We start from the raw sequence: 12807 nt of genomic DNA, 5'->3' as shown, positions 1-12807 counted from the left end.
CTAGCACTGCACAGACCTCTATTTTACCAATTCACCCAGTCTTTTTACTTCTCTCCTTTTCCACAACCCCCACTCTCTTCCCTACCCCCCCTAACATCCTGACTGCACCTAGCTGTCCTACCCTCTCACCACCTCATCCCTGCACACTCCCATTAGAAAAGATTTACTGTCCCCCATCCTTACCCTGCTATCCCTCCCTCTCCCTGCCACAGCCTCCTCCTTACCCCCACCTGGTTGCCTTCCCATCATGCACTGCTGCTTGTAGTCTGTCTTCGTCTGCCAGAGACTGTGTGTGTGTGTGTGTGTGTTGTCTTTTTTTTGACAAAGGTGTCGTTGGCTGAAGGCTCATTTTGTGACAGTCTCTTTTTTGTTGTTGTGCCTATCTGCAACTCAGCATCTCCGCTCTATGGTGAGTAGCAGCTGTCCTTTTCATAATATTGTTACATTCCATCCTAAAAGTTCCGTTGTTTGATTTTGTTAACGCTTCTGTTATTTATTAAGTGACAGGTGAATTTCTCCTAAGAATAATCACACTTGAAAGAAATGAGAAAGTGCATGATATGATATGTTGGTTGTGTGTCACTGATGCACATGAGCATGCATGCGCATGCCCATTCACACACACACACACACACACACTAGTTTGCTTATAAAATATCGAACCTACAAACCACTGACTTTTCAAATTAATTAATCTACATGAACATCAACTGATTTAGAGAAGTGCCATTCACCGGCTTATAACACTACTAAAAGAGTTAATTAAGAGCTCTGTTATGATGAACCTGCAGTTATTGGCTGAAATTTGTTTAATGATTCAAATGTTTGTAATTAAATGACATTTATGCATCCTCTACAATTATCGGCTGAAATATGTTTAATGGTTCAAATGTTTATAATTCAATGACATTTATGTATCCTTTACATTTGTAATTCAGGTAGTATCACTTGTACAAGTATAGTCTTGAATGACACAATTTTATTCCAGACATTTAAATAAATCAGAACTTTATGACTGTTTGTTTACTTATCTAATGTGTACTACGATTTGTCCCACTTCCCTGAAGTTTCTTCTGGCTCATGGGAGTTTGGTATCTTATGTTTAAATAAAAGAATGACTGTCAACCTTTACATACAGAAATTATCTAACAGGTTAGCTGATTACATAAGTAGCAGAGTATTGTGCCGTAAGTTAGCTCAGTGTGTTTTCCTCTGTTATAGACTTACTGACATTACATAACATTACCGTGTGTGTGTGTGTGTGTGTGTGTGTGTGTGTGTGTGTGTGTGTGTGTGTGTGTGTGTGTGTGTGTGTGTAAGTAGTAGAATTACAAATTACATTCTTGAATACTGAAGCTGGCGATGTGCAATATGTTGCATTAAAATTGAATGCTTCTTTGATTACTCTTTGTTTTAACAATCTTCATTATTAAAAGCATAAAAAATTGACATTTTCCCATTGCAGCAATATGTCAGGCTGCAATCAAACTGAAGTTCCACATGTGTAAAATAATTTTGTGTATGTGTATAATTTAACAGTTATTTGTCTTCTTCTTCTTCTTCTTTTTCTTTTTCTTCATGAGAATATAAGGTAGACTGATTCTTTGTTTTCAGAAAATTATGTGAAGATGTTGGCCCATATTTTACAACCTTGTTGTAACATTAAAACTGTGTGAGGGTACCATTAATTCAAGAAACATTTTATAAACCTGAAAAGCTTGTAGATATAATCATGAGAGAAGAATTACGTTTTATTCATAACAACAAGTCCTTAAATTTTAACAAGCATTTCAGACATCAACGCCATTGAATATAAAATACTTTGCAATTTTATATAGTCATCTTGTACTGGCAGTAGAAGAAACAGATATCTAACAGATATTTTGAAATTGTAACAGTGAAATTAGTGAATTCTTTAATATTAATGTGAGCTCTTCTCCAAGAATTCAATATAGTTGCTGAAGCAGTAAATTTGGCTTTTTGATTTTTCATTGTTTGCCACTATACATATGTCTGCAATTAAATAATGGTGGCAATTAGCAGTCCTTCATGAAGTATTGTGTTAGTATTTGTGAACAGATTCACTGCCCAAAGCTTTGTTAACTCTTTAGCAGTCTTATGATATGGCACTACTACAATTAATTAAATTTTCAACTGAAAGTCACTGAACAACAAGCTGAATCTCTTTTGAAGACAGTTCTGTTTTAAGCCTGCAGTATTTTCATACAGTACATTATCTTATCTTATTTGCTGTTTATCAGTTGCTTGGTAGTAACCCCTATGACCTCTCTGAACAGCTCACTGGAGTGCCTGTGCCACAAGTACTCAGTCAGAGAGAGGATCACAGCCTCTGGCAGTGTGATGACTTTTAAGAAGATATTTATAAGTCTCATTCAAGTTCGACAAATGATGTCAAAACCAAAATTTCTTATTGAAGAAACTTCATATTCATTCCTTCAAGAACTAGGCTTAGAAAAAGTAAACCCAGGAGTTTACAATGGGAAGTGGACTGCTAGTGGGGAGGTAATGTATGGGTGTCTTCGATGACATCTTCAACATGTCAATGAAGCGTTGTCTTCAGTGAACACCTTTGCAATAGTCATTATAATTTTTCTTTGAGACATCACAAACAGAAAATGATCAACTGCTTTTAAAGAGAAAAATTTAAATCTGTGCACCACTATAAAAAGGAGTTTTGAGATATTTGCTTTATATTACAGTGCTATAAACAAACATATCTGTCAACATACGGAAGAATTTTTTTTACCTTTTAGGCTGAAAATTGTTACTACATAATTTTTCTTTGAGACATCACAAACAGAAAATGATCAACTGCTTTTAAAGAGAAAAATTTAAATCTGTGCACCACTATAAAAAGGAGTTTTGAGATATTTGCTTTATATTACAGTGCTATAAACAAACATATCTGTCAACATACGGAAGAATTTTTTTTACCTTTTAGGCTGAAAATTGTTACTACATTCTTGGTCAAATGTGATGTATAGTAATGATACTCAGTCCACATGAATAGAATATGGCTGTAACACCTATTTCTTTTTAGGATTAGGTAGTTACAAAAATTTTGAATACTCCATCTTGTCAGATTTTTCAAGAAAATTGTTTGCACTTACAAACTTGCTGGTTCTTTACATAAAACACAGTGAACAATTTTTCTGAGCTCTCTGAGATATATTTAACTATTAATGTTATTTAATATAAACTGATACATTCAGATACACACAATACTGGTACTGCTCATCGCTTTGTTACAAAAGTCTTGAGCCACTACTGTGTTGTCATTTCACCTTTGTATTCTGTTAACATTGTGATGCATCAAACAGCGAGTACCTCATTGATGAAAAGAAATTTAAAGCAGTTTATGACAGCTAATCAGATATACAATATAGTTCCATGAAATCTGAATTAGATGTCTTTCATTGCTGAGGGAAATTATGTTGAAATTGTTTTTCTTTCACTATTTTATGCTTTATGAGTACAATGAAAGGTTTTGATGTGTAAAAGGAACCATCCTGGCATTTGCCTGGAGTGATTTAGGGAAATAATGAAAAACCTAAATCAGTATGGCCGGACATGGGTTTGAACTATCATCCTCCCGAATGCGAGTCTAGTGTGCTAACCACTGTTGTGTGTGTGAGTTGCATTTGTGTGTGTGTGTGTGTGTGTGTGTTGTTGATGAAGACCTTAATAGCTGAAAGCTATAATTGTAAGAGTCTTTTTGTTGTGTCTATCAGTGACTCAGCATTCCCACTATATGCTGAGTAGCAGCTTTCCTTCTTATAATATTGTTACATTCCATCCTGGATTTTCCATTGTCTGGAAAAACATAAAGACAGATAAATAAATCAGTCACTTAGAAGCTTGAATTTAGAGAAGAAAACAAGAAGACAATGGAATGAACATATGAAATTCAGATTCTGAGGAGCTGATGTAACAGGGATATTTCATTAGACCAGAGATAATTTGCCCTTCTAAGTTTAGGATAACATATTTTAAAGACTGTGCATAGTCTGAGCTATAATTCTTATTTTTTTTATAACTTCTGAACCTATTTTCTTTCTTTGCCTCCCTTACTCTCATTTTCTGGCATTGGATATCATTCTCTCCTGCTGATTTCTGGATCTAAAACACTCTTCTGTTGATATTTGCTATTTCAGTCTTCGGCAGCCACAGTTCAAACTGTGAATCAGCTATTCCATCCTTTTTGACTTTATATGTTGACCGATCTGAGGCTGCAGGCAGAAACAGCAGAGGTTCACACCTGATACCACGTGCCCACCAGAGGCTACATACTCCACTATCTGTAGTACAGTACACAGTGCAATACTGTACATTAATTTGAATTTCTCTATTGAGTTGATGGTGATAGACAGGAAATTTGGTATGATATCCTGATCAACAGTTTGACTTCATTTTTTTCTTTCTTTATTTCTTTTTCTTCTTCTTTTTTTAAAATCTTTACACGCCATCCAAAGATATACTGTACTAAAAAGAATGGAGCATGTGGTCCATGGTAGCCTCAGCATGTTAATTGATGAAAAAAGTACTTCTTAACTAACTCTTGTAGCACCAAATAAGAGGTAAATACTATATGTGGGCAGTATTTCAGCCTTATCCTAAATAAAATCTTGTTGTTGTTGTTGTTGTGGTCTTCAGTCCTGAGACTGGTTTGATGCAGCTCTCCTTGCTACTCTATCCTGTGCAAGCTTCTTCATCTCCCAATATGTACTGCAGCCTACATCCTTCTGAATCTGTTTAGTGTATTCATCTCTTGGTCTCCCTCTATGTTTTGTACCCTCCACGCTGCCCTCCAATACTAAATTGGTGATCCCTTGATGCCTCAGAACATGTCCTACCAACCGATCCCTTCTTCTTCTCAAGTTGTGCGACAAACTCCTCTTCTCCCCAATCCTATTCAATACTTCCTCATTAGTTACGTGATCTACCCATCTAATCTTCAGCATTCTTCTGTAGCACCACATTTCAAAGGCTTCTATTCTCTTCTTGTCCAAACTATTTATCGTCCATGTTTCACTTCCAGGCATGGCTACACTCCATACAAATACTTTCAGAAATGACTTCCTGACATCTAAATCTATGCTCGATGTTAACAAATTTCTCTTCTTCAGAAACGCTTTCCTTGCCATTGCCTGTCTACATTTTACATCCTCTCTACTTCGACCATCATCAGTTACTTTGCTCCCCAAATAGCAAAACTCATTTACTACTTTAAGTGTCTCGTTTCCTAATCTAATTCCCTCAGCATTGCCCGACTTAATTCGACTACATTCCATTATTCTCATTTTGCTTTTGTTGATGTTCATCTTATATCCTCCCTTCAAGACACTGTCCATTCCGTTAAACTGCTCTTCCAAGTCCTTTGCTGTCTCTGACAGAATTACAATGTCATCGGCGTACCTTAAAGTTTTTATTTCTTCTCCATGGATTTTAATACCTACCCCGAATGTTTCTTTTGTTTCCTTTACTGCTTGCTCAATATACAGATTGAATAGCATCGGGGAGAGGCTACAACCCTGTCTCACTCCCTTCCCAACCACCGTTTCCCTTTCATGTCCCTCGACTCTTACAACTGCCATCTGGTTTCTGTACAAATTGTAAATAGCCTTTCGCTCCCTGTATTTTACCCCTACCACCTTCAGAATTTGAAAGAGATTATTCTGGTCAACATTGTCAAAAGCTTTCTCCAAGTCTACAAATGCTAGAAACGTAGGTTTGCCTTTTCTTAATCTAGCTTCTAAGATAAGTCGTAGGGTCAGTATTGCCTCACGTGTTCCCATATTTCTACGGAATCCAAACTGACCTTTCCCAAGGTCAGCTTCTACCAGTTTTTCCATTCGTCTGTACAGAATTCGCATAAGTATTTTGCAGCCGTGACTTATTAAATTGACAGTTCGGTAATTTTCACAGCTGTCAACGCCTGCTTTCTTTGGGATTGGAATTATTATATTCTTCTTGAAGTCTGAGGGCATTTCGCCTGTCTCATACATTTTGCTCACCAGATGGTAGAGTTTTGTCAGGACTGGCTCTCCCAAGGCTGTCTGTAGTTCTAATGGAATGTTGTCTACTCCCGGGGCCTTGTTTCGACTTAGGTCTTTCAGTGCTCTATCAAATTCTTCGCGCAGTATCATATCTCCCATTTCACCTTCATCTACATCCTCTTCCATTTCCATAATATTGTCCTCAAGAACATCGCCCTTGTATAGTCCCTCTATATACTCCTTCCACCTTTCACCTTTCCCTTCTTTGCTTAGAACTGGGTTTCCATCTGAGCCCTTGATATTCATACAAGTGGTTCTCTTTTCTCCAAAGGTCTCTTTAATTTTCCTGTAGGGAGTATCTATCTTATCCCTAGTGAGGTAAGCCTCTACATACTTACATTTGTCCTCTAGCCATGCCTGCTTAGCCATTTTGCACTTCCTGTCGATCTAATTTTTGAGACGTTTATATTCCTTTTCGGCTGCTTCATTTACTGCATTTTTATATTTTCTTCTTTCATCAATTAAATTCAGTATTTCTTCTGTTACCCAAGGCTTTCTACTAGCCCTTGTCTTTTTACCTACTTGATCCTCTGCTGCCTCCACCACTTCATCCCTCAAAGCTATCCATTCTTCTTCTACCGTATTTCTTTCCCCCATTTTTGTCAATTGTTCTTTTATGCTCTTCCTGAAACTCTCTACAACCTCTGGCTCCTTCAGTTTATCCAGATCCCATCTCCTAAAATTCCCACCTTTTTGCATTTTCTTCATTTTTAGTCTACAGTTCATAACCAATAGATTGTGGTCAGAGTCCACATCTGCCCCTGGAAATGTTTTACAATTTAAAACCTGGTTCCTAAATCTCTGTCTTATCATTATATAATCTATCTGATATCTTCTAGTATCTCCAGGGTTCTTCCATGTATACAACCTTCTTTTATGATTCTTGAACCAAGTGTTAGCTATGATTAAGTTACGCTCTGCGCAAAATTCTACCAGGCGGCTTCCTCTTTCATTTCTTAGCCTCAATCCATATTCACCTACTATGTTTCCTTCTCTCCCTTTTCCTACTCTCGAATTCCAATCGCCCATGACTATTAAATTTTCATCTCCCTTCACTACCTGAATAATTTCTTTTATTTCATCATACATTTCATCAATTTCTTCGTCATCTGCAGAGCTAGTTGGCATATAAACTTGTACTACTGTTGTAGGCATGGGCTTTGTGTCTATCTTGGCCACAATAATGCGTTCACTATGTTGTTTGTAATAGCTTACCCGAACTCTTATTTTTTTATTCATTATTAAACCTACTCCTGCATTACCCCTATTTGATTTTGTATTTATAACCCTGTATTCACCTGACCAAGAGTCTTGTTCCTCCTGCCACCGAACTTCACTAATTCCCCCTATATCTAACTTTAACCTATCCATTTCCCTTTTTAAATTTTCTAATCTGCCTGCCCGATTAAGGGATCTGACATTCCACGCTCTGATCCGTAGAACGCCAGTTTTCTTTCTCCTGATAACGACGTCCTCCTGAGTAGTCCCCGCCCGGAGATCCGAATGGGGGACTATTTTACCTCCGGAATATTTTACCCAAGAGGACGCCATCATCATTTATCCATACAGTAAAGCTGCATGCCCTCGGGAAAAATTACGGCCGTAGTTTCCCCTTGCTTTCAGCTGTTCACAGTACCAGCACAGCAAGGCGGTTTTGGTTAATGTTACAAGGCCAGATCAGTCAATCATCCAGACTGTTGCCCCTGCAACTACTGAAAAGGCTGCTGCCCCTCTTCAGGAACCATACGTTTGTCTGGTCTCTCAACAGATACCCCTCCGTTGTGGTTGCACCTACGGTACGGCTATCTGTGTTGCTGAGGCACGCAAGCCTCTCCTCCAAACGGCAAGGTCTATGGTTCATGGGGGGGGAGGAAATAAAATCTTACTCATTACATTAAAATGATGGCATGATTTCATGGCATTGTACATGACAATCAAACAGGGTCTTATAAGTACAAGGGAAAGAAGAAAATTTCTGAGCATGGGACAGCAATTGTGTTCATATCAATTAAGTCTTCAACAGGCTCGATAAATGAACTGTAAGTGCTGCTCAGAGATGAAGAGACTGTCACAGTAGAGGAATCTGTGGCAGACAGTTCTACATTTTTCTCTAACCTTGATTCTATGATCATTCAGTACTCTCGTCAAACTAGGAACTTAAGGTATAAGAGGAGTTGCACTAGATTTCTTAAATTCTTATCTGCATACGAGAGGACTTTGGGTCACACTATTTACAATAATGAAGTTAGTTACGTATTTTGTGGATCATAATTATGACTTTTCACTGTGATGTGGAATGAGTCAGTTTTACAACTGCAGTGAGCCTACATTTCTTCTTTGAAAAGTATAGCAACATGCTTCCATTTACATGATTTTTTTACGTTAAATTTTTATTATTATTGTTTAACTTGCATACACTGATTTATACTTGACCATGTTCAATTTCTCTCTTCCTCTATTGACACACACCAACAGTGAAATCAATAAACAAGATTTTTCAGCTGTAGGAGCCAACAGGAAAGTATTATGAAGCCACTTTTGCAGTCTGTTTTTGCCAATGACATAACAGAGCAACAAAACTTAAAGTTTGTAAACAATGTTAGTGATAATTCCTTTATTAGCTGGGGTTTGTACTGAACAGATAGCAACACAAAACAATAAAGAGATCTCTGCTTTGATCACAAAATATCTTATAAAGTGTAAACTGACACTGAAAGACAGTAAGACAGACATGATGAAGTTTTTTTTTAAAAAGCTATAGTCCACCTTTAGTGTATGTAAGTTCTGAATTATTGTATTGAGGCAAAAAATTTGATAAATGTAAATTTCTAGGCATTCTGATGGATGAGCATCTTATCAGCTACACCTGTAAAAATATTATCTGCAATTTTGACTTCTTAAAATGTCTCACATATTTCAGTGAAATTCCTACACACTAACCCACTCACATTTGCAATATGGAATTCTGTTTTAAGTTGGACACATGTGGACCATCAGCATAAAGTATGCAGACTCTAGAAGATGTCAGTCAGAATTATTGTTGATGTAAGTCTGTGTCAATCCTTTAGATACTATTTTATTAAATATAATATTTTTATAATGTGAATAATGTATAAACTTTTTATGTTCCTAAGACAGTTATGTTCATGAAAGTGAATGTGGAAAATAAAATAATAACTAAAGACAGTCACCTTACAATATATAAACCATAGATAATTAGCATAATTAATTTGTTAGTTTTTTTCTGTGGGTCATGATTGTGACCTCTTACTATGTTGTGGTATGAACCAGATTCACAATTACAATACAATTTTCCAGTGAAAATTATGGCAGCATGTTGACAATTTATGTGATTTCTTGAGGTTTCTTTTTCATGGTTACAGTGATTTACACTTTAATACGTTTAACCTCTCTCTTCCTCTTAAGAAACACACATACATACACATGCTACAAATTCAGAAACTCTTTTATAGAGTGGAAGGAGTTGCCAAGTACATATGATTTTAGTTTGTATTTGAAGTTAATTTTAATATCTATTAATTCTTTACACCTGAGTCCTGTCTTTACCACACTAAGACTGAGTGATGGAGAGTGTAAATCATCTCCCTTTTATTATTATATTTAACAATATTACTATTATTTTCAAATTGAGAATTCCTGCTGACAACATACTTTATAAAGCAGTTATTTATTGTGAGGGTTTTGTCAGTACACACAACTTTCTAAAGAGCTGTCTTCAAAAAGTTGTAGACTGGACTCCACATATTATCTGCATCTACAAATGTATATGTTCTGCAAACCTCAGAATATGATGCCATAGGACAATAGTGAATGAAAACAGGAGAAGTAAACCAGTTCTATGACATTTTCAGCTCCAAAATCTGATGATAATGTGTAATACAAAAGTTGCAGAGCTTAGGCATTTAAGAAGATCTGTAATGTGAACTCCACTGCAGGTTCTTATCAATTTGAGCACCTAATGATTTAAAATATTCTGTTTAATTTTTTGATCTATCTTTATGCATTATTTCTAATGGTGTGGTCAGCCCTAGTGCGTTAAAGAATTGCATGTATTGTGTTTTACCTAAATTCACCCACAGCTCATTGTTGGAGAATCAGTTGTTAATGAAAAAAAAATCATCATTTACATTTTCAGGTGCTGAAAGTACTACATTAGGCCTGGTTATAAAACCTGCATCATCAACAAGCGGATGATACATTTATTGGATACATTTATTTCCTTTTTTACATTTTCTTTGCATCTAGCCAGCACAATGATGGCTTCTGCAAATGTCAGACTTCATATGATAAAAATCATATTTAAAAAATGCGTTACATACTATAATATTTGCTTCTTACATCTGCTTCATACATTTAGAAGTCTTGCCCTGGTGTTGTAACATCAACCCACCCACTGTTACCATTACCACTGTGCAGTGCAGTTTTCCACCGAGAGCGGCTGGCCAGCCCATCTCATAATCCTTAGGTGTACATGTTATTATGACTCACATGTTGCCACACTGTGGCTACCAGCCCCTGGCTGTTATTGCAGTACTCCATGGTGGCTATCTTAACACCTCTTATTAATTTCACTAAAACTGGTTAGTGGCACTACAGTTGCTAGGAGGTCTATGACATTGTCCCATTAGTCGGTTCTCTATCTGCTCAAAAAAAATTTTCAAGCAGTGTATTCAGAAAAAAACTCACATGTACCCCACCTTTGGACCAGTTTTAATTGTATGACTCTCCCTTTCTATAGCTGGCAAGTTGAATTCTGCCTCTACTATAGCAGCATGACAGGAAAATGTACTCATGATTTTCTCCAAGTATTGTCTGAAGTGATCTGCCAATACAACTATTAAGTCAGATGCTCTGTAAAAGCAATTGCTTACTATGTTTGACCATCTTTGATGCTCGATTTCACTTCAATTATTTCACTTTCAAAATCCATAACAATCTTTCCAGAAATGATGGAATTCTTTCCAGCAATAGATACTCCACCCCTATTAGTACCTAACCTATCCTTGTGAGTTAATAGGAATGAACCAGGCACTCCAATTGAGAATGAAGAAACTGGATGTAAAACACCTTAACATATGTTAGCAATGTATACAATAATGTGCCCAGGAGCGGTGGGAAATGTGAAACTGAAGCAGAGTTTGAGGACTGCACCTACTGCTTTGCTCATTTATACTGTATGGTCTACATAGATTTTTGTTTTGTTTTTCTTTAACTGAATTTTTATCTTGTTAACAAATCACACGACCTTCTGAACTTTGCACACTAAATAAGGTCATACAAGCACTGTCTTTGCGAAATGTACATCTGACAAATAAGCAGTTGTGGTCACTGGAGTCCAAGGATTTTGTTAATCTTGCCTTTGTGTTCTTGTGGTGGTATCTCCATAGAAACATCAACCCCTAACACATATTTCTTTATCTCTAACCAAGAAGTGAATTACCATTTTTTGTAGATTTGGCTTTAAAATTTTTAACATAATGAAATATTGTCCTAAAAATTTTCATCTTCTGTATTACCCGCTCAAGGGTTGAATTTCCAAACCTGCTGAAACACATTTTTTAAATTTCTGACTAAGGAACCAGATACCAATTTTCGTAGTTCTAGCTTCAAAATTGCCTTAACAGTGATACATTTTCAAAAAGACTCTCATCCCTTATTACCCCCCACCCCCTTATGAGTGTAATTTCAAACAATCCCTTATTAAACAATGCCGTGTAGAAGATAAAAACTCTCTCCAAATTTCAAGTTTCTATCATTAACAGTTTGAGCTGTGTAGCAATTGACATAGGTATAACTTTAAAATTGCTTTCACAGTGAAATATTTTCATAAAACATTTCACCTCCTATTTCCCTGCTGCAGGGATTGAGTAGTCAAAAAACAGTGAAATACATATTTTTTTATTTCTAATATAAATTCATATTTAAAAATGCTCATTCACTAAGGAATGAAATAAATAGGAAGTGCAGGGAAGCTAGGATGAAATGGCTCGATGAAAAATGTGAAGCAATTGAAAAAGAAAGGATTGCCGGAAGGACTAACTCAGTGTACGGAAAAGTCAAAACAATCTACGGTGGAATTAAAAGCAAGGGTGGTAACATTAAGAGTACAATTTGAATTCCACTGTTAAATGCAGAGGAGAGAGCAGATGGATGGAAAGAGTACATTGAAGGCCTCTAAAGGGGGCACATTTGTCTGATGTGATAGAAGAAGAACCAGGAGTCGATTAAGAGGAGATATGAGATCCAGTATTAGAATCAGAACTTAAGAGAGCTTTGGTTAACCTAAGATCAAATAAGGCAGAGGGGATAGATAACATTCCATCAGAATTTCTAAAATCATTGGGGGAAGTGGGAGCAAAACGACTACTCACGTTGGTGTGTACAGTGTGTGAGTCTGGTGACATACCATCAGACTTGTGGAGAAATATCATCCACATAATTCTGAAGACTGTAGAAGTTGACAAGTGCGAGAATTATCATACAATCAGTTTAATAGCTCATGCATCCAAGTTGCTGACAAGATTAATATACAGAAGAATGGAAAAGAAAATTGAAGATGCATTAGATGACAATCAGTTTGGCTTTTGGAATGGTAAAGGCACCAGAGAGGCAATTCTGATGTTGTGGTTGATAATAGAAGCAAGATTAAAGTAAAATCAAGACACGTTAATGGGATCTGTCGACCTGGAAAAAACATTCAACAATGTAA

The 12807-nt window shown here is 36.5% G+C and overlaps 1 protein-coding gene across 1 annotated transcript in view; it reads left to right on the top strand.

Annotated features, from left to right (window-relative positions):
- Positions 1-2307: 2307 nt before the first annotated feature.
- Positions 2308-12807, top strand: part of LOC124792297 (alpha-aminoadipic semialdehyde dehydrogenase-like) — a 72454-nt gene continuing 61954 nt past the window's right edge. Inside the window, exon 1 of the mRNA XM_047257929.1 lies at positions 2308-2523. Coding sequence (XP_047113885.1) covers positions 2362-2523 — 162 coding nt within the window. The 5' untranslated portion in view covers positions 2308-2361. The remainder of the gene's footprint in view (positions 2524-12807) is intronic.

The sequence above is a fragment of the Schistocerca piceifrons genome, chromosome 1 (genome assembly GCF_021461385.2).
Source record: "Schistocerca piceifrons isolate TAMUIC-IGC-003096 chromosome 1, iqSchPice1.1, whole genome shotgun sequence".
Lineage (NCBI taxonomy): Eukaryota > Metazoa > Arthropoda > Insecta > Orthoptera > Acrididae > Schistocerca > Schistocerca piceifrons.
The sequence above is the reverse complement of the archived record's forward strand: the minus strand, read 5'-3'. Positions and strand labels throughout refer to the sequence as shown.